Source organism: Taurulus bubalis (assembly GCF_910589615.1).
Source record: "Taurulus bubalis genome assembly, chromosome: 8".
In the NCBI taxonomy this organism is placed as follows: Eukaryota; Metazoa; Chordata; class Actinopteri; order Perciformes; family Cottidae; genus Taurulus; species Taurulus bubalis.
Window position 1 is genome coordinate 26,118,917 of NC_136596.1, and position 26,517 is coordinate 26,145,433.

The following is a 26,517-nucleotide window of genomic DNA, read 5'->3' on the forward strand; positions in this document are numbered from 1 at the left end:
ACGATGCGGACTTCTCTGGTCGTGTGCTGCTGCGTCTTTGCGCTGCAATGCCTCCCGAGCACGCTCTGTCTCCCCGTGCGGGGATCCGGCAGGTACAAAGTGACACCGGTGAGTTGGACCACGCTTGTTTTTTTTGTTTTCTTTCTTTCTTTCTTTCTTTTGTAAAGTCGAAACAAAAACTAAACAAAAACACGTCTGCAGTTTGGAGGGTTTTTGTGTGCAGAACGAGTCGGTCTGGTTTGCATTGTTGCAGGGAAATGATTCATTATTTTGCATTTGAAAGGTATCATATCTGCAGGGTTGACTTTTCTTGGTTCTTTCTCTTGTCCCCCAGCCCCTAAACACACGCACACACGCGCGCGCGCACACACACACACACACACACACACACACACACACACACACACACACACACACACACACACACACACTATTGAGCATTTGTCTAAGTGCCACTTTTCTGCAGCGAAATGCACAAGCACATGCACGCACTCACGCACAGATACAGATTTTGCAATATTTATTGTGCAGCCATAAAGCAGCATGACTCCCTTTGCTGCAAAGCAAATACTGTCATTATAAGACACACTTTTTTCAGGATTAAGTGTCACTTTTCTGCAGCGAAACGCGCACGCATTCACGCACGCACACTATTTTGCAGTTGTTCTCTTGTGCATAGTTAATTATATCCTCATTATTCTATGAAGAATATCTTAAGTGTCCGGTCTTCAGCAGCGAAATGCACACGTGCACACACGCACGACACTTAATGTTGTAGTTAACAAAATGGCTATTTTTAACTCGCACGCACAGGTGCTGACCTGTCACTGTAATTAGCACAGGCAGCTGCTCTTACTTTGAAGAAATTACTATCATCACTATTTGTTTATTTTTTTTAATGTTTTATGTCTGCTCAGCAGCAGAAGCAAACAAAAACTGACGTCTACTCTCCTCTGCGTGCGTCAGCCAGGTCAAAAAACATTAAGGTTGCTGAGTTTCCCCCTCGTCTGCAGGACAGGAAGCAGTAATAACAGGTCTTAGAGGCATTTTGTCAACAACACCATAAAAGACAGGGGTCCTCCACATGGACCCGTCACCATGGCGTCTGTGACACGCTGCCTCTCAGTCACGTGCTTCTGAAGTGTATTCACTGACATGTTGAGTTTTACTCATTTATCAGCCTCACTTTGCTGTTTTGCACACTTGACCACATGCTGCTACTTTAATACTTTTCATTCTAATGTTTTGGTTGTAATTCTGGACCACATCATATTTATGACGGTCCTCTTTTCTCGTGCATCTAACCTTTATTTACACTGAGTACACTGTTTAGCGTGCATGCTTCATCTTTCCCCCACAGGAATGTCCTGTTTACAGGTACACAGAGAAACAAGGAATTTATCAAAACACACAGATAAGCGGTTACATGGAAGAATGTGTCGGTTTATACTGGGAATAGTCTGTATCGCTTTCAGAGTTGATTTTTGACGTTGTTATTTTTGGGAGACTGTATAATAAATCAGTCACATAGGGAGAGATGTTTGGAGTTGAGCTGCCAAGCAGACAAGACCTTTCCACAGAAATAAACACAACAGGGGGAAACAACCAATCGTATCATGGGTAAAGAGGCAAAGTGTTAAGCCGAAGTGTCTTTACACCTTGCAGTCTCTCTACTGACCACCAGGGGGTGACTTCTCTGGTTGTATAGAAGTCTATGCTTCATGTCTTAAAGTTGCATTCTCTCTACTGAGCACCAGGTGGTGACTCCTCTGGTTGTATAGAAGTCAATGCTTGATGTGTTAAAGATGCATTCTATCTACTGACCACCAGGGGGTGACTCCTCTGGTTGTATAGAAGGCTATGTAAATGACTCTACTTCTCTCTTGATTTAAACATTGTAAACATGAGTGTATGTCTTAATCTCTAGCTTCAAGTCTTCTTCAATACAGCATGATGTTCAGTTAGTAAATTATGATCCATTTATCAAATAGACCATAAAGCAGGGTATGCTTTAGGGCGGGGCTACAAGATGATTGACATGACTTCTTATATACAGATATACTTCTTATATGTGAGTTTATGTCTCAATCTCTAGTTTCAAGTCTTCTTCAATACAGCATGATGTTCATTTAGTAAATGATGGCCCATTTAGAGTCAAATAGACAATAACGCATGGCATGCTTTAGGGCGGGCTTACTGTGATTGACAGGTCTCTACCAAACGTTATCCGATCTGGAGGGTTTTCGTGTTTTCGTCTTAAAACTTTAATCCTTCCAAAGTGTGTTTTCAGTTCATGAAAGTTAATTCTAACCCTTTTAGTCGCCTAAATATGTTTTAGGAAAGAAGTAAAAAGGTGGCACTTGCTTTCTGATTATTTACGTCGCACAAGTCATGGAAAGTCGCCAAGCTACAAATCAATCAGTATTCCTTATTTCAGCCAAGTGACAGCAAGAATGTATGACTCTGTGTTGCTTTAATCTACTGTTTCTTAACTCTGAGGTCACATAATGATTAACGGAAGAGAAAAGAATAAAAAAAACACATATATTCTTTCATTTTCTCAGACTTTCCTCGAATCTTTGTTTTCAGTCTTGAGTCCATAGTGTGGACTCATCTGGCGTAACCATCAGTTAACACTCTTCCTTTGTGTTAACTCATTAGTATCCACACATTTAATCCACAGTAATCAGAAGCCGTTGTAGTGTTACGACTCGTCTTCCTCAATTGAAAAGAATGCAAACAGGTTTCCACACATGAAGAAAGAAAAAAAACTAATTTCTGGCAACACATTTTTTAGAGCTGTTGCACCTGCGATGACAACGTTGTTATGTCTGCTGGTCATCTAGCTGGAAAGTCTAATCTGCAGGTTTGTCAATTTGTCCCTCCCCGACCCCCCCGGTGTTGAAAAAAGAGTGAGTGATTACACAGGCCTGGACAGGCCTCGATGTCTGTGGCATTTAGGGGATTCACAAAGTGCCTGTTTTCTCTCTCGGGAGTGAAGAGGAGAAGCTAACAGCTCGCTGTTTTTGTCAATAAACCCTCCGAGTCCCTGGGTTTCTTTTTTTTTCTTCTGTTTTTGCGCCATCATGGCGATGTCTTCGGGCAAAGCGATTGGTCGGGGAAACCGTGGGAGCAAAGGTGACATCAGAGCCGGGCCCGGGTTCCCAGCGAGTATAGAACTAGGTCACAGCTGCGCCGGGCCGTGAGTGGCTGATGAGACATAACGAGGATGTGTGTGTGTGTGTGTGTGTGTGTGTGTGTGGGGGGGGGCAGTCAAAAGGCCCCTCCCTCATGAAGTTAATCAGATGCTTTTGTTAGCAAGTGCAAAGGAGCCCCCAGCCCCAAATCCTTCACTAACAAGGTGAGAGGAGGAGGGGAGGCTGGCAGAACGAACCCTAACGGGACGAGCTCAGTGTGACAGGATGGTGTCGGCACTTGAGTTTATTAAAATGTAATTCAATGCAATTCAGTTTATTTTGTATCGCCCAAAATACCAAATTCCAAATTTGCCTCAGAGGGCTTTACAATCCAAACACACACGACATCCCGGTCCCAGGACCTCACATCGGATCAGGAAAAAAAGAAGAAACCTTCAGGAGAGCAACAGAGGAGGATCCCTCTCCCGGATGGACAGAAGCAATAGATGTCATGTGACCAGAATGAACAACGTAACAGAGTTACAGCACATTAAATTATTATGACAGAAATTATTCATATATGAGTAGTAAGCATGGACCACGATCCAGATAAACACGATCCATATCCACAGAAGGAGGGAGAGAGTAGGGGCATCAGCAGAAGGTAGGAGGCAGGAGGTAGGAGGTAGGAGGCAGGAGGCAGGAGGCAGGCGGCAAGAGGCAGGCGGCAGGAGGCAAGAGGTAGGAGGTAGGAGGTAGGAGGCAGGACCGGCTCCAGACAGTCACGATCCATGTAAACTTGAGGCGAGAAATCACAGAGGCTCCAGGGACGAAGTAGAGTTAGTAATGTGCAAAAGCTCACATCGCCAAGGTTCTGGAAGGCAGAGATGCCCAAAGGTTGCACCTCGATTGAAGGCGAGTAGAAGACGGTAACTGGAGAAGTTAACGGCTACCATGTTAGGTTTTGGCTCGACATCGAGAGGAGACAAATCCTGAGGCTTAAAGCTAGTGTAGGAAATATTAAGAAACCAACACGAGTACGAGATAGTAGCGAGATTAAAAGTCAAAGTCAAAGTCAGGTTTATTATCAATTTTGTGCAATGTGCAAACATGCAGAAGATCGAAAGTATGTTTCTCTTCTGTCCAACATATAGTGAATCGTGCAATAGTTGTAATAATAATAATAAAGTGCAAAAACTGTTTAAAAGTTAAAAAAAACAAACATATAAGAACATTTTGTAACCGAAAAACCAACAAAGAGCGTTCTTTCAGTATGCCGTATGTTCTCCGACATGACACGAGAAGTCAACGTGGATTTACTTGTCACGTAACTTGTGTATTTCAGTAACGACAATTTTTGTAGTTATTTTAACCCAAACAATAATCTTAGTTTTGTTGCATCAACCCAACTAAGTATTTCACGATCTTTTCCCAAAGCTAACTAAATATTTCACGATCTTTTCCCAAAGCTAACTAAGTATTTCACAATCTTTTTCTAAACTTAACAATATTATTTCCTGTGAAGACAGAAGTTTCTTTTGAAAAGGCTGCACACATTTTCCCAACAGAAATTGACACGTGTTGCTGGCTTTTGTAGGATATCATACGCACCGTTGTATGAGGATACGTTGACCACGTTCACCATCAGCATGTTAACACGCTATTATTTGCTGAAGCTGATGGGAACTTCAATAATAAAGGTTTTTGCTCATAAACGAAAGTACAAAATAAAAAGTTTGACCTGATGGTGGCGCTAGATGAAAAATCTGAGCATTGCTAAAGTCAGTGGGATTCATCCTTTGGGAACCATGAATGTCCGTACTAAATTTCATGACAATACATAAAATTGATGTTGAGATATTTTAAGTCTGGATCAAAGTCTGGACACGTGTTATTCAAGTATCAGGGATCAGCTTTTCAAACAGCAGGTGTTGCTCCAGATGTTTTTTTAAATCACTCCACACCCCCTAGAAAAAATAGATCTTGTCTAAACTGGGCTGAATGTTCAAGCCATGTGCCTACGATGTCCTGACTTCACCTTTTTGACTGGAGTCTGTCACCCTCTATCCGCCCATCTCAACCAAATCAAATAACAACGGAAGCCCCAAAAAGCCTTTAAAAGAAGAAGAAGAAACATAAAAAGAGAAAGCATAATCTGCCTGGTAACCGCTACTCTCCAGCGCGCTCGTTTAGCGATAACGATAAAATAATCCGTGAGTCATCCTGCAGCCGGACGGACAGAAGACCCGCGAGTCTGAGGTCTCTGCGGAAGGAGAGATAAGAGATTCAAGCAGATGGTTTATATCACTTTCCACCGCTGGGTGTTTCTGATTTTCAGACGATATATATTGGATTACGAGAGTAAAACGGAAGATAACAAGGTATTTGTTGATGAAAAAAAACCTGGCACTTTAAATCCTCTCTCACTGTAAGCAATCCTTTGTCTACTGTTTTTCCGAAAAGAGCACACCCTCCAAAACCACATCTGTCTGCCTATGTCAACAATCACTTATGACTTACTTCCTATCATCCGGATTCACTGTTACCAGGTTTAAAGATACCGTCAGACTTTTATCAGACGCTTCTTGTCTTCTCTGCTACGGATTCTCGTGAGAAGCAGGTGGCTTCTTTGAAATGATCAATAAACCAGTCTGTGTGTTTTTTTTGTGTTGACTGTAAATGTCAGAGGTCACCCGTCTGAGATGTTCAGTGAGAATCGGCAGGTATTTCTGGATCATCTTTTGTAATTTCCTTTTTTTTTTTGAGCCACTTTCCACTCAAATCTTCTTTATCTGCTTCTGCTGCTGTTCCTACTTTCTTTTATTCAGAACACATGTTGTTGTGGATGTCGTGCATTCTGGTATGTGATGAACAAATTGATCTCTCTCTCTTTGTTTGAGTTATTTTTACCTCCGCGGAGAAGGTTTTCGGTTTGGTTTGTCCGTCTGTTTGTAAGCAGGATGTGCGTCATGGGCCGAGGAAGATGCCCTTTAAATTACACAATACATTCATTATTTGTTCTTCGTTTTGGGCTTTATATGATTTGTTTGTAAATAAGAAAAAAACATTTAAACACTGTTAAATTAAAATGTTTGATTAAATAAAACTAGACATTTTCTAAATCTAAATCAGAGAGTTAGATAAGAAGATGTATTAAAGCTGGATTGGTGGCCATTCTCTCTCCTGACCACCAGGGGGCAACTCCTCTGGTTGTATAGAAGTCTATGAGAAAATTACTCTACTTCTCTCTTGATTTATTCCCTCAGTAAACATGAGTTTATGTCTCAATCTCTAGTTTCAAGTCTTCTTCAATACAGCATGATGTTCAATTAGTAAATTATGGTCATTTAGAGTCAAACAGACCATAAAGCAGGGGATGCTTTAGGGCGGGGTTACAAGGTGATTGACAGATCTCTCTCTTCCAGAGACCTGTCAATCAGTCAGTCCACAAACTAAATGGTGATGACGTCTACGTCCACTACTTGTGTACAGATTATACTGGAGGCCAGCGAAAATGTTACGGTGATTACTCGTTGCCGACGAATTTGGAACGGCTTTCAAACGCTGAGATGAGTCGGTACGGTCATAGCACCTGGAGATGAACAATACCCGGGACTACTGCAGAGTAATTGGGAATGAATTCTGATTGTAATATTTCCTTTGAAAGACGAAAGCCAGGTGTTTTTTGTCCAGTGGGAAAGTAGACAGCTATTGGCAGTCACTTCATGTTGAGCGTACAGACGTCTCTGGTCTAGAAAGTAAACAAGCATACATCTGATTTAAGACATTACTCTCTACTATCCAACAGCTGACTCACTTTGTTGGGTTGTACATTTAGACTCTTTTTTCTCCCTTCAAAATAAAATATGTAAAAACACATCTGGCTCAGTTCATGCCAATAAACGTTCACCTCTAGGGGTTTTAAATTGCTAAATGTTCAGAGTGTGCTTTGTAACTCGGGGGCTGGTGATCCCATGTCAGTGACTCAGCAGGAGTGTTGTGTTCATGCTCGCGTGTTCATGTGTAATTTTCAGGGCAGACAATAGAAATCCTGTCGGGAGACTTCATGACGACGCTACAGGAAAAAAAATAATACCCTCGGGGTAAAAGGAGTCTGTCACTTTCTGCTGAGAGTGCAAGAAGCCGGTGATGAGACATGAAACTCCCAAAGAGCCTGAAGGCATCGTGAAAAAAAGGCTTCTTGAGTCTGGTAACATCTGAGTTTGTGATGCCGGCGATGCAGGAGGAGAAGGAGGAGGAGGGTGTTCATTACAAGTATGGACATATTGAGCTCTTGGTTACAGCGATGACAAGACTTGTGATCTGACAGCGGTATTCAGGGAGAAACGTGTCCGTACACGGTGTGTCTGAGCGGTGTCTCCAGCCTGACAACTACCCCCCCCCCCACACACACACACAAGGTCACCGGGCTTCAAGGTCAGTCAACCAAGAAACCGTTTGACACCAAGGGTCCAACACCAAGGGAAACCCTTCATTTAATATCTTTAAAGCCATTAGGTGTTAAGTGTCTTACTCATACATTCGAGAAGTGAAGCACAGTAAAGATGTATAACAATAATTATAATAATAATAATAATGCATTTAATTATTAACGCACTTTTCTTTCAAAAGAATCTGTGCCACAGAGCCAGTAACACAAATAAAAACAGAGTTAAAACTTAAAGCAACCCATAATCAGGACTGGGCGCCGGACCTGGCGTGACAGGGCCTTCAGCTGTTGCACCCCCCCCCCCCGGAGCGCCCTCCCCGTCCACATCCGTCGGGCTCCCACCATGTCTTCATTCGGGCAGGCCCTCAAGGCTCACCTCTCCAACCTCGCCTTCACCTGCTAACCCTGCTCCTTACCCTCCACTACAGGACTCATTCTGCACAGCTTCTCCAGTTTTCTTTTGTGTGGGGGATGTTCTGTTTGTTTGCTCTATTGTCTTTCTTTTTTTTTTGTTCTATTTGTCTCTGTACCATGTAAAGTGTCTTTGAGCATTTTGAAAAGTGCTATATAAAATTAATGCATTATTATTATAAAAAGTTTTTTTTCCAAGAGTTCAGTGTCTGAGTTGCCCTTAGATGGTTAGGGAGACTGTTCCAGAGGCGTGGCTGCTGGGCAAAAGGCCCGGTCGCCCATGGTGGAGCTTGGTGTTGGGGACCCGGAGGAGCGAGCGGTTTGTAGATCTGAGGGTGCGGGTGGAGGTTTGGGGAGTAATGAGTTGTTGTAGGTAAGGAGGTGCATGTCCATTTATGCATTTATGGGTGAGTAGTAGGACTTTGTCGTCAATCCGGAATGGGACAGGGAGCCAGTGTAGTGAGTGCAGAATGTTATGTGTTCATATTTCCGGACTCTCTTAAGGATCCTGGCAGCGCTGTTTTGGATGTATTGTAGTTTCTGGATGTCCTTGCCAGTGATCTGGGTGCGGAGTGAATTGCAGTAGTCTAGTCTTTAGAAGATAAAGGCTTCTCTGCGTCTGACAGGGTTAAAGTGGAGCGGAGTTTGGAGATGTTTTGAGATGGTAAAAGGAGGTTTTGCACAGGTCTTTTATATGGTCATTAAAGGTCAGGTGAGGGTCAAACCGCACTCCCAGATTAGTGACTGTGGAGGAGAGGGGTAGACCTGACGGTCAAAGGTGACATGAATTATGGAGGATGACTGAACCTGGTGTGGAGTGCTAACAAGGAGGGCATTGGTTTTGCTGCTGTTTAGCTGGAGAAAGTTGTTGCTAATCCACGCCTTTATCTCCCCAAGACAGGCGGTGAGACATGACATGGCTGCAGAGGGGCTTGGGACAGTTTTGATGTAAAGCTGGGTGTCGTCAGCATAACAGTGGAAGGACATCCTGTGTCTGCTGACGACACGGCCGAGGGAGAGCATGTAAATAATGAAGAGGATAGGGCTGAGCACCGACCCTTGCGGATCACCATACCAGACAGGGAGCAGTCTGGACTTGCATCTTCCCAGTGAAACATATTCAGTTCTGCCAGAAAGATAGGACTGGAACTACTGGAGTGCAGAGTCTGATAGTCCAATGGTGGTGTGGAGGCACTCAAGGAGGATGGTGTGATCCACTGTACTGTACTGTACTGAAATTCACAATTAAGCTGGCCACTCCCACCGGACAAAAAAGGCAGCTCCTTCCTCATTGATGAAGGAGCGATATTAGTTATATTAGTTTTATAGGGAGAGAGTTCTTCCAGATCGCCAAGATCCGTTCTCACATCAGGATGACTTCCTGTACGCGGCGCTATAGATTTTGCCGTCAATGTATTTACGGGACCTCCTCGAGCCGTACATTGTACAGCACACGGCGCAGCAGAGCATTGGCCATCTCACAGACTCTATGCAGCCTTGCGCTTTTTTGCGAGCGGTACATTTCTGTACAGTGTCGGCGATGCAGAGAACATCGGGAAAGCCCTGCATGGTGTGCTGTCCGTAACATTTACTTAGCGCTTAACTTATGGATGTGCTAAAAGCACTCATAATTATATGACAGTGTTATTAAGGTGGACTCATGATAAGAATACTCATCACTGCTTCAATTGATTGAATTTCTGATTATGAATAATACATACATACTGATCCGCCCATACACATATTCCTAGTTATATGGTAACCTACACATATATGTATATACACATAGTACATGATACATATGGGCATACAGTACATATATCCTGATATGTATATATTAATTTGTATACTACTGGCAGCAGACACATTTAAATAAATATTATCTGATTGATTTGGGTGATGAAGCACTTCAAATGAGCCGATACATTTTCCAAACACTGACGCATTGAACTTTTTTGCGACGCTTATGTCTCGCAGCGGGGGCGGTGTTAAGCTGCGTTCACACCAACAACGTTGCAAAATTGTTTGCTGTGAATGCAGCATTAGATTCTTCCATGAATATGGTATATTGACTTCCTCATATGCGTTCATGATCATCTCCCGCTTCTCAGCGGAGAGAAAAAAAGAGGTTCCTCTGAGTTTATTTGTCATTGTTCTGTTAGAACATCGTGGTGTCAGTGCTCGATTATTATCCCTTCTGAAGAGGAGCGGGCACGCGCATTTATCCAGATGACTGACGTCTGGCTAGAAGTAACGAGACCGTTTCAGCACGGATCTTCCGTGGAGAAACCCAGATAGCCTGACGTCAATCATCTCGCTAATTTAAGCTGAATAATAGGACATTTGCTCGACTTTGTTGAGCCAGGTATGAGAAATAGGGCCCAGGTGGGACACAGCCAGAGCGAAGGGAAAGGTTAACAACTTTAATGATGAAAGGACTGAGAGTGGGGATATGTGACTTGATTAAAGACATTCTTAGTCAACTAACACTCACATGATTGTATTGACTAATCGTTAAGTTGATTTAATAGACGGAGCTGTGAAAGTTTTTCACCTCTTCAAATCTTGTGTTTACCAGAGTATGTGCTCATAAGTTTCTTATAAATAAGTTATTCAGACTGGAGAAAACTCAAGTCAGCTAAGAAGAGGCAGCACTCCCCACCCCTGTATTTAAAAAAAATATATTGTTTTCATCATTTAACATTATTAACTCACATTTTACTGCTAGTAGGCCGGCCAACTTGTCGTGTGAATTGTGTGTGAATCTACGCCTGCTATATATCATTCATCTGACCCATAGAAATGCATTAAGAACACACACTTTGGTTTATTTTTCATTCATCCGGCGCTGAAAATAGTCCTCAACAAATGCACTATTTTCTTCCTGTTTTGAGTGTTTTTTTTACCAATAGGCTTTGTGCTAAGACACTTTACTTTTGAGTAAATGGTGCATTCATTAGAGCGAGACTCTGTCTGTGTCTTTTATTGGGCAGCTTTTATCAATGAATAATACCATTAAAAATCAAGTTAAAAAGTATTATTTATTGATAAAAGCTGCCCAATAAAACACACACGGGTTCGACCTTGAACTTTGATGTAAAACTTGTGGGGAATAAAGGGTTTTACTTGGCTGTGGGGTCAGAGAGGTCAAACAATCCATTTGACAGGCAGGTCAGGCGGTGGGGGGCGGGTTTAGTCCTTTAACCACCCGTTTTTTTTTCTTCATCTCCCTCTTTGAAATGACACCCACCACTTAGAATTAGCCAACGTTTTACGACACTGAAAGCCGACACTCCCCTCAAAGATTGGGATCAGGCGGCGGGCGACTTTGGTCTAAACTGTCTCGTTTTGTGGACGGAGGTCGGCTTGTGACCAGGTGACTTACGGGTCAAATCATGAGTCCTGAAGGAAAAAAAACTGAGGCTGCTGAACAGAAGGCACAGCTGGGAGCAGGACATTGTCCTCACCAGCGAAAACCCAGAATCAATCTTCAAAGACCTAAAATTAGTTATTATCCTGACAACACCAAGTCTGGATTACCAACTGGGAAAAGTCCACAAAATGTCAATTATTACCACAATAATTTGATTAATTGCAAACCTTTCCACTAAAGGTGTGACCAGGCTCCTAACAGCTAATCCAGCCAAGACCAGGACCTCTTGTGGCCGTGTAGATAATTACCAAAATAACTTGAAGACGTTTTTCCACAGAGATCTCTGAGTGAGGTTAAAGGTAAATCAACAAAATGTGTGACTTTAACTCTGGAGACAACTGTTCATGTCCTGTTTCCTTCTATCAGTCAGTGTTGGTTTCTTTTGACCACAACTGACCCTTCAATAAGTTAACTAACTAACTGCATTCCCTGAAGAAATATTATCTAATTCTTGGGGAAAGCGATTGTAGAGAGAGATATGTGTTTGAAGGTTATATCCAGGATGAAAGCAAGTTAAAAAAAAACATCACTTTGAGATGGAGATAACGCAGAAACATAACGTTTTAGAAACAAATATAATTCTTCTAACTTCTCCTGGTAACACACATCACTATTGCGCAACGTTTAACATCTGAAACCATGAGAATCTGTGACGCCGATGCTGAGATTAGGGGATTTAGTGAAAGCCCAATAGTTCTCTTGTGTTGAAGGGACCTTTTTGGAGTTTTATTGCAAACAAACCGTTGTGTTTGCATCCAGTGTTTCTCACCCAAGCGTGTTGTTTGCATCCTGGAGTTCTGACAAACACAATGAAGGTATTTCCTTCCCCTAAAAATATTTGCAGCCAACTTGAATGGCGTTCGTCTTCACTTTTGACTTTGCTGCTGTTACAGTTCTTGACACCATCAACTGTCAAAACACCTTCTCGCTCATCAAAACATGGCTTCAAAGCAGCACAAAGTTTAATTAACAAAGTCGTGTTTGAGGCTAAACTTTCCACAGAGAGGAAAACAGTCCCAGCATCCCTTCACATGACAATCGGTTTTATCGTGAGATTGGAGGATTTGTTCAACACGTTGTGTCAATAGTTAAGACAAGTGCAAGAGTTGCAGGTTTGAATTCCACATTTTAACATCTTAACAATGTAAAGATAGGGAATACCATCATGGTTATTGAGTCTGTAATTCTATAATATAAACTCCTCCACAGGTCAATAAAAAATTCACCACTTCATACAAACAATAGGACATGCACTCAATGGCCTGCTTCAGTGTAGAGCCTATAGCCCCCCCAAGTAAATATATGTTTTCAAACAGGCAAACAAATAAGAAACCAAATTCCATTCCATGGGTATGTTTTCCAGCAGCTTCACGTCAGCAGCCTTTAGATAAGTTTTACACCGCGATAAGGAGGTTTTGTTGTGAGTTATTTTGTTGTTAGATAACAGCACAGAGAGAAAAAACCTCAGATCTCACTCCAGAAAAAAAGAAGCTGAACAATAATTTTTTTTCTTTTCTTCTTCTTTTTCTGGGGCTCTTTTTAGCTCATTAAAGAAAAACTGTACAACATTGAGCAGAAACAACCGCCCCAATGTGAGTAAAGTGCTTAGTACCACAAAATAAGCAGCTTACATCTCGTTTAAACAAAGTGAAACACAGGAGGTGGAGGTTTTTTTTCGGGGAGGTGTGTACTGTTTGTTCTGTGATCCAGACCCATCAGTCACCGTGTTTTCTGCAGTCTGGAGCACATTCCATGAATCCTGCTGGGTTTTGTTCCCCTTAATCTACAACAACGACACGGTTTGAGAGCTGCAGAAGCTGAGCGAGGCAGCCTCGTTCAAACACAACACACACACAAAAACATGGTTGTGACAATTATCATTCAGCATCTTATGGATCTATTGTGAATTAGGGGCTTTGGGGCTTTGGGGCTTTGGTTCAATAACGATTACAGTTGATATTTTCTTACTTTCTTTTGGTTTGATTACTTTCTCTCTCTGGGTGACTGTGGCTCAGTTAAGCGGGTCGTCCTTCTATCCACTACTAGTCCACTACTCGTAGTCTGTTCCTGCGGTGTATGAATGGGTATGCATATGTCTACGTCCTGATGGGCCAGTATGAATGGGTGTGAATCAGTGAATGAACTCTTCCGGAGATCAGCACTTTTCAATCCTGACATACAATGGTAAATGAACTTGTACAGCTGCAATATTCATGAGTTATTGTCGGTTCCCACAAAGCACAAAATCAGACACGTGCAGGTATAAAGATCTCTAAACTTCTGGGTTAAAACCCCAGACTGTATATAAGAAGTCATGTCAATCATCTTGTAGCCCGCCCTAAAGCATACCCTGCTTTATGGTCTATTTGATGGATGAATCATAATTTACTAACTGAACATCATGCTGTATTGAAGAAGACTTGAAGCTAGAGATTGAGACTACACTCATGTTTACAATGTTTAAATCAAGAGAGAAGTAGAGTCATTTACATAGACTTCTATACAACCGGAGAGTCGCCCCCTGGTGGACAGTATAGAGAATGCAGCTTTAACACATGTAGCATAGACTTCTATACAACCAGAGGAGTCACCAACTGGTGGTCAGTAGAGAGAATGCAGCTTTAACACATGAAGCATATACTTCTATACAACCAGAGAGTCGCCCCCCTGGTGGACAGTAGAGAGAATGCAGGTTTAAGACATGAAGCATCGGCTTCACTCGGCAGAGCAGGAGGTTGCTGTCTGGTTTTAATCCAGCAGCTTTTGGCGTCTTTTTACCTGCACGTTTCGGAATGTATGCAATGACTTGTGAATATTGCAGTATTTCATAACAGGACAATATCAGAAAAAAAACTTCCGCAGGATTATTTATATAATCTCACGATAAAAGTAATTTGTTTCATCTCTACACAATAAATTGACAGCGTCTTTTCCCACAGGTAATTGTTCTAAATAGCAGCGGAAAAGAAAGTGCACGTAATTGTGGGATTGGGGGAGAACACCCAACAGTAAGTTAAGTACTGCAGATGTGGTTTGGATCAGTGGGGTGAGGACCAAGTTCGACGAGGAGGCTCTCCTCTGTAATTTGCTGCAGTGGAAATGAGCAAAGCCATTTCCTCTAGATCTGGTGAGGAAGAGGGGGGTAGTACGAATAACAGGACATCCTGGGACCGACCGTCTCTTAAACTGGGACAATCGACGTGGCTCTGTGGCCTGGTTATGAGAGTTCAAAATGAATTCAAAATGATGTTGATTCACATTCAGCCAGCTCTGTTGTACACGTCTGTTTTAAGTCTTTGTTTCTTCACTCCTTCTTGTTTTCCTCTTCCTCCCCCAGATTCCAACGTTCCGCTTCTTCATCACACCTTTCTTCTGTTCGCCATATTCCTCATCGTGTTATTATTTGCAGACAGATCTTTCAAATTAGATTTGATTTGTTTATTTATTGTGCGATCAATAATAGAGAAAATAAGCCCAAAAAACACTATATTTAAACTGCTCGGCGACCAAGGAACTCCAGTTGGTTAAACCGTGTGCGCTTTTTGTCCCGTTAGCTTGTTTGCTCATAGAGCTAACTCTTCGATAGAGCTCAACAGTGACCGCACATTTCATTAATGTAAATTCCACCAATCAGAGACGTCACTGTTTAGGACTTTAGGATTTTAGACATTCATCCATTATCTATAACTGCTTCTTTTTTTCTTTTTTTCTTTTTTTAATGATGCTCTTATTTATTTCCACACATTGTTCTACCAGACCAAAGAGAATTCGATGACGCACCGTAACATATTCTGAATTACTTACGCATTTAATGAACATCGTGATTTTCTTCCAGGTCTTCTCTGAAAAGTTCCCCGACCTGAAGAAGAGGGGGAAGCTTCCTCAAGTTCAGGACTTGGCAAAGGAGGCCAGTTTGCCGACCAACACCACGAACGCGTGGAACCGACCTCGCTGTGGCGTCCCGGACTACCCGGCCCACAAGGAGGTGCATCATCGGGGGCGACACCGCCAAAGACGCTTCGTCCTGTACGGAGGACGTTTGGAGAAGACGGACCTCACCTACAGGTACAGACACGTAATCAGCTGTAATCCAATATAACTTTTATTTGTTATTATCCTTGGTAAGCAGAGGACGGTCACGAGACACCAGAGATAGTGAGGTAGTCTGGAGCTGATTGGACATTGACTTGTTTCCTATTGCAAGCACAGTGAATCGCCCCATTTTCGAGCACATTTTATGTGCTCCAATTCCTTATGTGACTTAAAGTAAAATAATAAATGTATTAGCCAGGACTCTATTCTGTAATTCAATTAAAAAGTGTACTGCAGGGGACAATTTGAGGCAAAAAACTATGTTAATGTGATAATAAAATGTTAAAAGGCAGTAGCCAATCCATAGTTGACCAACAGTGTCCAATAAAGTGAAGACACATTATCTGTATAAACGTCTCTTTTTTATTAAAATCAGCACTTGGAACAATCAAGAAAGTGACCTTGAGTGGAGATTTACTTTTGTCGGCTTTCAAGAATAAGATGACATGGAGGAGAAGTTTTCAGAATAATTTGATCTGCAGTCATACGACAACTTTAACTGCAATACAACTGTGTGACCCGGTCGAAAGCTCAGGGACAAGCGAGTGCACTTTAAGTGCAGATTAAACTTTACGGTTGTGGCTCTCTCACACCTATCTCGTGCTGGTGAACAAAGTGGAGCAATTTAGCAGCTAAAGAGAGAGACATTTACCTCCAGAGTTGGTGGAGAACAAAAACAGAGCTAAAAGAGAGCGAAGACTAGTGGACACAAAACACGACTCCAACTGAAATAAAAGGTGAGGCTTTGCTGTTGCTCAGGCTCGTCTCCTAAAAATGTGATTTCCAATATTACGAAACTGCATTGTCATTTATTTTACTTTTTCTCCTGGATTACCTTTTTTTTTTTTACAAATTAAAGAAATGATTCTCATCAAAGGCTGCTTTATGGGGAGTGCAGGGTGGATGGTTGTGTCAAAAACATAACTTTCACCCAGGAGATCGGTGTTCTTGTCTCACGTGAAACCAAAACAGGATGTTTTACTAAACAAACTATAGTTTTGTTGCCTGAACTTAAACATAATTGAGAGTGCATTTTTAACACGCCAAAAGCGCCACAAGCTGTTTGAACACGTTGATATACATGTAGAAATGTTGAACTATTGCTGGTTCAATGCATCCGTGGTTTGCAGAAACGTACAATACCAATGTTTTATTCTGGCGGCCTAAACCTGACTAAGTAGTTTTGTTTCCTAATCGTAACTCAGTTGTTTTGTTTTGCAGAGTTTATTTTTAAAAGAATGAATGCATGTTGTCTGTGTAAAATTGACACATGTTGCAGAACTTTTGTAGGAAAACGCACAAAAATTATGAATAACTTTTCCAAAGATACCATACGAACCGTTGTGTGAGGATACGCTGTGTGTAAATAAATAATGCTCTGCTAAAAAGTTAACCATATCAATTTAAAATGGGACAATATGTCAATGTCAACTTGTTTCTGCTGCCGCCAAGACGCCCAAAAAATGATTTATTGCAGGTTTAAGAATTGATTTTTTGTTTTTAACGAGACAGCATGTTACTGATTAAATGATGACTCTTGCAGGCAGGATCTGCCAGATATTAAGACACAAATGTAATGATGAACTCAAAGAAACACATGTAACATTGGAGGGCGTATATATAGTTCTTAGAAAATGAAGTCTTCAAATTATGATTCTGACAAATGGGTGCTGCCTTTCTTTCATCTGAGGCCTTGGCACCATCCAGTGTCTGGCAATCCTCTGCTGGCTGCTGCCTCTCTGTCTGAGTCTCCTGGGGTCCCTTTCAACAGTACATTGAGAGAGACAGAACGAGGGAGGCGGCGCCGACCACAGACTAATACGATTCTGTTGGATCGGACCAATAAAGGGCTCAGAGTGACACCTGACAAAGTGAAGCAGTTAACCAGGCAACGACCCACAAAGTCAAACTACACTTGACCTTTCAGGGCCACCGTTGCGCGTCTACGTCCTTCTAAATTACTGAAACGTGAGCGTTGAAAGAGTGGAGCCGCGGTAATGAGTCCCTGCGTTTGCTTTGAATCAGCCGCATTTTGATCTTATGAAGCAAGTTCTGGCACGACACCTGAGAGCAGAGTGGCTTTAACGGCTGTTAGTAAAACTGAAAAGGAGTTTTTCAGCTCAACTTTAATTCAGATTTACAACTTAATCCTTCACGTTTGTCGCACTTTGTAAAACATTGGTGAACTTAAATAGTTGTAAAATTAAAGAAAAAGGTCTATTTATATTGATATTTTCTTATTATACAAAGCCTGATGTAATATTCTTCTTCTGTGCCATTGCTGTCCAAAAACTGGTAAATATATTAGTAACTAGTACCTAGTAAAGTATCAATCAACACAAAGGCCCTGACGTCACGCTCAGGATTTGAAGGAATATGCTATAGGTTTGGTAAAGTGATCCAAACATTAGACGTCCAAAAATCTAAACGTGGGCAGATAAGTCTGTAAAGAGCCTCAAAAGAACCCAAACAAAGAGATACAGCAACTAGATTGACAGTGAAAGAAAAGAACACCTGCACCCGGCGTGCTACTGTTTGACTATTTAAATTGGCAAGTAGCTAACTTACTAGCTAATGTTGTTGTAAGGAATCAATAAGATAAAATAGATAAGATAAGATAATATTGCAGAGTCAATGTACAGATTTGATCAGAGGAGGCATCATCTGCCTGTAAGATTATTAGTTTGATATATTAGTAATATAAAAGCAGGCTAATGCAAAGCGCTAACGCGCCACACTAATGTTAGCTTGCCGTTTGTTTGTTTCAACCGTCAACTTTGACTGAAACGAAACGAAAATGTGACCCAAACAAGCTATTCAGCTGACAAACACAAATATAAACTTGCAAACCAACACTTATCTCTCGAGTAATGTCAGTTAAAAACTAAAGCGACCAGCTCACTAATGTCTGCATAATCCCTTAATAAAATACCAGTGTAATTACTTATTTGAAGCCGTATTAAAAACACTATATATCCTCTTTAATCTCCAGGGTATTTGTGTTGAGAAGGTGATAAGCTCAAGGAGTTCAACCTGTGTGGACTTTGCACGACACAAACTGAAGTCAATCTGCACAAACGTTTGCACACTTGCAGAAGTGTTTGCACAAGTACGCTTCTAATTTACGATCAAACAGAAATTATTCTGTCAGTTTGTTTTTATGAACATATTTTTCGAAAGTGTATCTCTCCTGTCCTCCTCCAGATATACTTGTTGTAAACAAATGACAGTGGTTGAAATGAACACCAGTGGTATTTTTTATTGCCAGTGTTTCACTAAATCAAGACCACATTTCCCATAAACCTGGCTGCTTCCTGTCCTCTTTTGACCTTCCTTGCATGATAAAAGACAAGAGCTGATGACAACCAGTATACATTTTTACATCCTCTGGACATAAAATGATACAGTGCATTTTTCTCAGCAGAGAAGCCACTGGAGACTCACAGCATTGGTCTTTTATTTAATTTTTTTTACCAAAGTAGCTGTATTTATACATTTTTTTCTCCACTTGATGCTGAACATACCACACATAACACCTTTAACTATATATTTTGACATCAATAAAACCTGTACATGGAGACCCGATGAAGACTAGCTCATGTTCAGGTTTTTATAATACCTTTATTACAAAATAAACAACTGATTTAAGTGCTTATATCCATAATTGACAGCTTCAGGTAAGGAATAGTTTTCATTTTGGGAAATGCACTTATTTGCTTTCTTTCTGAGAATATGAAAATCAATATTAATTTCATGTTTCTGTGTTAAGTACAGAACTGGATTCGGTGTGTGTTTAGACTAGCTCAGCATAAAGACTGGAAACGGAGGAGACTGCTGTTGCTTGGCTCACTCAAAGTCTGCCAAGCAACACCTCTAAATCTCTTTAATCGGCATCCTGTATATGTTTTGTTTACTGTGAACCCAAAGCAGTAATTTTTGTACTGCAACGTTTACTTTTTGAACAATCCGCTTGCGAGGTTTGGTACCAATGTGCCAAAACCAAAATCTGTGCTTACACGTTGCCCGTGCTGTAGCCAGAAGCGCTGCACAGACTGCAGGCTAAACACGTCCTGACAGCTCCGTACTTTGCCTAGAGTGGTTTCAATCCTCTCGTCTCAAGGTCAGAATACATATTGGCACGTTTCCCAAAATATGGAACTATTGCTTTAACTTTTAGGCTCATGTCTTTGTAACAGGCCACCGCGTTGTAGGTTACATGAATAGCTCGATCCTTTTGGGATATGTTCTTATTCGCCGGCTAGCTTAGCTTAGCACAAAGACTGGTAACAGGGGGAAAGAGCTAGCTTAGTTAGAGACAACTGTGAAACAAATTAAGTTGTTAGTTAGTGGGAGAAAAGTTCAACAAACCCGTCAACATCACAAACGAATGTGCAAATTGATTGACTCCTCTGGTTGTATAGAGGTCCATGCTTTATGTGTTAAAGCTGCATTCTCCCTACAAAATCCAAGATGGTGACAGCGATGTTTACACTTTAAACTGTTTTTACACGGATTGACAAAAAAAAAGCAATGTTAGCCTGTTTTTATGCTAAGCTAACTGCCTGTAGCTTCACATTGACCGTACAGACATTCTCAGCAAACTCTCCAACCAGAAAGCCAATAAAACTATTCCTTTAATGCCAGGATTGAACCCGTTACCTTTATAGATTTAAAAAAAGCAAACTCTCTACGTACTGTGACCTTTCTAGCAAGTTATTACTCCCACACAAAGTCAAAGTCGTCTAATTAAAAACTGATTGTTGCTGATTTATTCCAAACTGAAACATTTATTACATTGGACTGCAGCAGTAACTTTCAGATTTGAGCCGTAAGATAAGGAGGTTTCTCTTCTTTCTTTTTTTCATCACACTGGGTGGTTTTATCAGAAAGGAAAAGGGAGGAGACGGTGATGCGGTGTTTTGTTAGTGAGCCTGAGGCACACGGTAACGGCACACCTCCCGTGCTGAAGATATCAGATTAGAGGGAGGCATACAAGGCTGGTGGTCCCTCTCTGCTGCTATACTGTACAACGTGTGTGTGTGTGTGTGTGTGTGTGTGTGTGTGTGTGTGTGTGTGTGTGTGTGTGTGTGTGTGTGACACCTGCAGGATCGTCCGGTTCCCCTGGCAGATAGGTGAGGAAAAGGTTCGTCGTGTCTTTCAGGAGGCGCTGAAAATCTGGAGCGACGTCACGCCGCTCACTTTCACCGAGGTCCACGGCAGGAAGGCCGACATCCGCATCGACTTCACAAGGTGAAAGAGAGACGAGGCCAAAAAAAACAAGATTGTTTCTCTGGATTAATCGATTCATTATTTTGTGGATTTCAGAATAAAGTCCATGACAATGACCATCGCTTATATATGACGTCTTCTAATAGGTCAAAACCAAAGTTATTATATTGTATTACATTATATAATTTTATTATTATATTATATTTACTTTTATATTATATTATATTTACTCTTATACTATATTTATTCTGCAATTATGTTTACTCTTATATTATATTGTATATATTCTTATATTTACTCTTATATTATATTTACTACTATTATGATATATTATATTACATAATATTTACTCTGATATTATATTTTCTCTTATATTATATTATATCACACTACATTTATTCTTATATTATAAAAGTTTTTAGTGCAAACTAGCAAACGTGTGTCACTTTTACGTGAAAAAACGACCAAAATAGTGAGAGAAACTAATTGATCTATCAGTGCTACTTTTTCTGGAATACTTTGTGTCAAATGTATTGACCTGGATGAAAGTATTTCTTTCATCCAACATATACTTCCACAAAGTCCACCAGTTGGACACCATTTATGTTTTTGAAAGTCTAAAAGTCTTTCAGAACTCTTGTTTTTTCTGCATCAGACATTTCATTCTTGGACCAGCAGAATCTGAGCAGTTCTAATCAGATATTGTCAAAGATCTTTGTTACAGAGAAATCAGTAGAGAGAAAAAAAGAAAAAAAGAAGAAGATAAAAACAAGAGATAGAAGAGACACATTACAAAAGGTTTTATGGGGATCTATGTCATCGCTGGAATGACTTCATTTTCTTTCATGTTGCTTTGGTTTCTTCCTGCTGCGATTGCCTGTTGACCTTCTTTTGAATCATGATTTAAGATTCATTGTTCATCAGAGCCGGCTTTGTTCGACCTGCGGCACAAATAAATGACGTGTCAATTAGACAAAAGTATGGATTTATACATCTAAGTACTGTTGCGAACTTTTACAATTATAATAGTGAGAGGAGAAAAAAATTTAAATAAGTGAACAATTACTACAAATGTGTTTGAGCCTCAAAGACAAATGTCTGTAGACGATGCAGTTTTTGGGCTTATAGAATATAAACGTGTCTTTTTTTTTCTCTATATTTTTTGCATCCATTACAATTAATTGAATCAAATTTGTACCATTTATAAAATTAGTAGTAGCATTCTTGTTTAGAGTTTTTTTTATTTTTTTGTGCAGAAATGTTATGTTATGTGTGTATATATATATATACAATATATATATATAATATATGTGTATATATATACGTAAATATATATATATATATATGTGTATATATGTATATATATATCTATATATATATATATATATCTATATATATAGATATATATGTATATATCTATATATATATAGCAGCATCGTTTAGGTTATATATGTATATATAACATAAAATTGCTGAGTGAAATTAATTAAGTTTAAATTAATTGTATCAACTGTATTATGGTTAAGAGGAAACTCAAAGTGTGTGTTCTTTTACACTCCTCTTTAGTTATTTAACTAACGGTATTCTTTTATGTATTCAGTTCACGTTTGGCTCTTTTGATAACCTTTTTCTGCATTGTGTTGGTTTTGGGGGCTTTATTGAAGGTGTGACACATTTAAATGAGTACGATTTAATAAGATTTTTTTAAATAACAAAAATAAATAATAATAATCTTTGCTTCGAGCTTCTAAAATGTGAATTGTTGCTGGTTTTTCTTTACCTTTCTGTAATAATAAACTGAATATATTTTGGTTTTTAAGTCGATAGGACAATACTCATCGAGACTGTTCGATACTTATTGTTGACGTTTATAAAGTTCATTGTGTCTTTTATGCTCATTCGAGTGTTTGTTTTACGGACCTGCAGGTACTGGCACGGAGACAACCTCCCCTTCGACGGCCCGGGTGGGATTCTCGCTCACGCGTTCTTCCCCAAAACCCACCGACAGGGCGACATCCACTTTGACTATGACGAGTCGTGGACCCTCGGAAATCACATGGGTGAGTGTTTGTTCGAGGGAAGAAGGAAATACATCTTTATTGATTGTATTTCTTTCACCGCTAGCAGGTCAAAACAAACGTTTCTTCTGACGCAATTTGAACCAGGTGGCTTTGCATCCTCTGACTCCTCTTTCCCTCCATCCATCTCTTGCCCCCTCCCTTGCCTTCTCCCTCCCTCTCTGCAGGGACAGACCTCCTCCAGGTGGCTGCCCATGAGTTCGGGCACGTCCTGGGCCTGCAGCACTCCCGCGAGCCGGGGGCCATCATGTCGGCGTACTACTCCTTCTCCTACCCACTAAGGCTGAGCGAGGACGACAAGCGAGGCATCCAGTACCTTTATGGCGCTCATCCGCAGGTCCTGCCCTCTCCCCCGCCGCCTCCGCCGCCTCCGCCTCCGCCTCCGCCCCCGCCCCCGCCCCCGCCCCCGTCGAACCCGGAGACCAACGAGATCGTCAGGAATGTGAGTGGAGCCGATGCAGTGTTTAAAGAACGTTTCGTGGCTAAAAACCGACGATGCCATCTCCGATTCCAACAGTGATGACAAATCGTTGCCATGAAATCGCAGATAAAAGGCGGTTCCACGATTTTAAAAGAGTAGTGTGCAGGATTTATTGCCATCTAGTGGTGAGGTGGCAGAATGCATCCGACTGAATATCCCCCTACTTGTTCCAACGGTGGCCTTTCGGATAACGTAGAAACATTAAAAGTCTGTCTCTAGAGTGTTTGGTTTGTCCTCTCTGGGCTTCTGTAGAAACATGGAGGACCCACTTTGTACGTAGATATGGAGGACTCATTCTAAACACAAGTTTAGTTTAGTTTCAGGGGATTAAACACAAATGAAAACACACACTATTCCTTTAATTAGTTTACAAAAATGAAATATGGAACCTAATGTACGCTGAAGGGCCTTGAACATTATTGTCATGGTAGTTAAATGTATGTACCCTTGTTTCTTCGTCTTAAAATGCAAAATGTATAGACTCCGACAAGCCCTTACGGTTGCTGAGATGTGTTTGTTAGTGAAATCCGACATTGTAAGGGATACTTATGAAGGATCTTGTGAACCTTTTCGGCCGCTGCGGCAAGCTGACAGAGCTGACGTAGAGTCAACAGAGTTTACGTAAGTACTCAAACTTAACGGTTACTCTAATTATTTTTTGAACCAGATGTCTCTTCTCTGTATTGTAAGCACTTTTAAATGAAGTTAAACAACGATGTGGTTCTGGAGATAATGAAGGAAACGTTAAAACAAAATGTGTATCTTTTTCATGTCCGATAATAGGCATAGGGTGCGCAGAAGGAGTGGTTTCTGTGGTCATGACAATTAAATAGAGAGAATATCATTGAAACTGCACCACATCATATAAAAGTGTGTCTTTGAACCTCGGATGATAAATGAGCGTCAAAGACAAAAGTAATCCTAATTGTGTTGATGTGAAGAAAAAAAACAACAACAATAAAACATATCCTTTACACTTTAATCCCCGCTGCAATAAAAACAAATTTAAACCGCCTCTTTTGAGAAACTTCCCGCTTTGTATCTGGTTTCCCAGCCCGACGCTTGCCAGACAGACTTCGACGCCGTGTCCATGATCCGGGGGGAGCTGTTCTTCTTCAAGTCGGGCTACGTGTGGCGGATCAGGGACGGGCATCTGGAGGGCGGCTACCCGGCGCTGGCGTCCCGCCACTGGAGGGGGATTCCCGACAACATCGACGCCGCCTTTGAAGACAAGTCGGGGAATATTTGGTTCTTTCAAGGTGGGCAGCGAGGAAACTTCTCGAGCTGAGCTGAGTGTGTGTGTGTGTGTATGTGTGTGTCTGTGTGTGTGTGTGCGTGTGTACGTGCGTGCGTGCGTTTCACGGTTTTCAGGATCATCTGCAGATGTGTCACAGAGAACTCTTGGGCGAGTTTGAACAGCTATAAAATGTAAATTAACGCGGAGCCGTGACATTTATTGCCTTTATAAGGGTTTCATGTGGTTATTTACATTAGATGTGGTTATGGTTAGAATGTGCAGTAGTGTGTTCACTGTGAGGGGCCATAAAAAACGCATTTACCACTTTTCTTTACATTGTGATAAACACCCATTTATCGTGAGCTAACGTTACCTGCAGCTGATGCTCAAAAACATCTGGAAGCACAGATGCTGTCTGGCTTCAAACCACCGACTCCTGTTTTTTTTCCGTTGTTGTTGTTTTTTTTTCCCACTGCAGCTACACTTTTTAATATCATACTAGAAAGAAGTTTATTTGACTACAGAGGAGTTGACCCTGGTGGTCAGTAGAGAGAATGCAGCTTTAACACATGAAGCATATACTTCTATGCAACCAGAGAAGTCGCCCCCTGGTGGTCAGGAGAGAGAATGCAGCTTTAACACATGAAGCATAGACTTCCCTCTGCAGAACCGGAGGTTTGTAACTTTTACTGGACGTCTGGCTCATGAGCTGAATGTTTACGTTGACTTGCCAATGTTAGCACAGTTAGCAATAGTCAGCCAGTAATGTGAGAAGATGACGTCCACCTTGGTTTTAACATTGTCTTGAAAGGAAAACGACTGGAATGGATCTCTAGATGAAAAACCACGAACAGCACCTGAATGTCGTCCGTTGCTCACCGTCTCTCTCCTCTGCCCCGGAGCAGGTGAGAACTACTGGGTGTTCGATGCCGAGATGCAGATCAAAGGGCCGGAGTCCATCAGGAGTTTGGGTCTGTCGGTGTCCGGGATCCAAGCGGCGCTGCGCTGGGGCCACGACTCCAACTTCAACACCTACTTCTTCAAGTCGGGCAGCTACTGGAGGTTTAGCCCCCAGGACCGACGGGTTGAGTCTGTGTACCCGCGCAGCATGCAGGACTGGAACGGCATCCCCAAGGACGTGGATGCCACGTTCAGGGACGTCTACGGTACGGTCGGAAGACAAAACTCAAATTTATATGGATAGATAAAGTGTACATCCATCTATTTGGGGTGTATGTTCACGCTCATAATACACTTTTATTGCAAATGTTCCAAATTCAGGATTTTATTTGTTGTACTTTTGGGTGCATAAAATGACAACAAATTACTTTTTTAAGAAATAATTACTAATTACCTCAGGGCTACTTGCTCTTCATGTTAAAATTATAAATTTGAAACCTACTTGAGGCAAATTCATGATATGAGGTTATATCAATGAAATTGACTTGACAAACATTACTGCAATACATCACAACAAACCTGCACACAGCTGCAATAAACACAAAATGAAACCCTGTTTGCTGTCTTTCAGGCTACGCTCACTTCATCCGAGGTCGACAGTACTGGAAGTTTGACCCTGTGGGCATGAACTCTCTGGAGGGATACCCGCGCTACATCGGCATGGATTTCTTCGGCTGTAGAAACGCGTGAGTCTCTCGTTTGTGGAGAATAACGTCAACAGGATTTGCTTTTTTCGGACCACGAAGAGGAGTTTTTTGAGGCGGAGATGTTTGTGTTTTCATTCTGCGGAGTCTTTGCTTCACTCCATTTATCGACTCCCACCTTCTTCTCAGGAAAACCCAAGTTATGTTTCAGCTGTACTCGTATTTATTTTGCACATTTCTGGTAAGTGTCCCCAACCCCGTGTGTTAACGACGTGTGACGTCGCTTACTTCCTGTCCTTGAGCCTAAAATTGAGATTTTTCAACCAATATAGACTGTTGACGATGTTTTTTCATTTAGAAACTAC

At 41.3% G+C, this 26,517-nt stretch overlaps 1 protein-coding gene across 1 annotated transcript; it reads left to right on the forward strand.

The window, feature by feature from the left end:
* LOC306739817 (stromelysin-3-like) lies at positions 1-26,198 on the forward strand (the record flags this gene model as incomplete). Its single annotated transcript, XM_079221878.1, has 8 exons — positions 1-108; positions 15,267-15,496; positions 20,630-20,773; positions 22,679-22,812; positions 22,998-23,272; positions 24,366-24,570; positions 25,454-25,714; positions 26,080-26,198. The coding sequence occupies exons 1-8, from the start codon at positions 4-6 to the stop codon at positions 26,196-26,198; spliced, it is 1,473 nt and encodes a 490-aa protein (XP_079078004.1). The 5' UTR covers positions 1-3.
* Between the last annotated feature and the right edge of the window lie 319 nt (positions 26,199-26,517).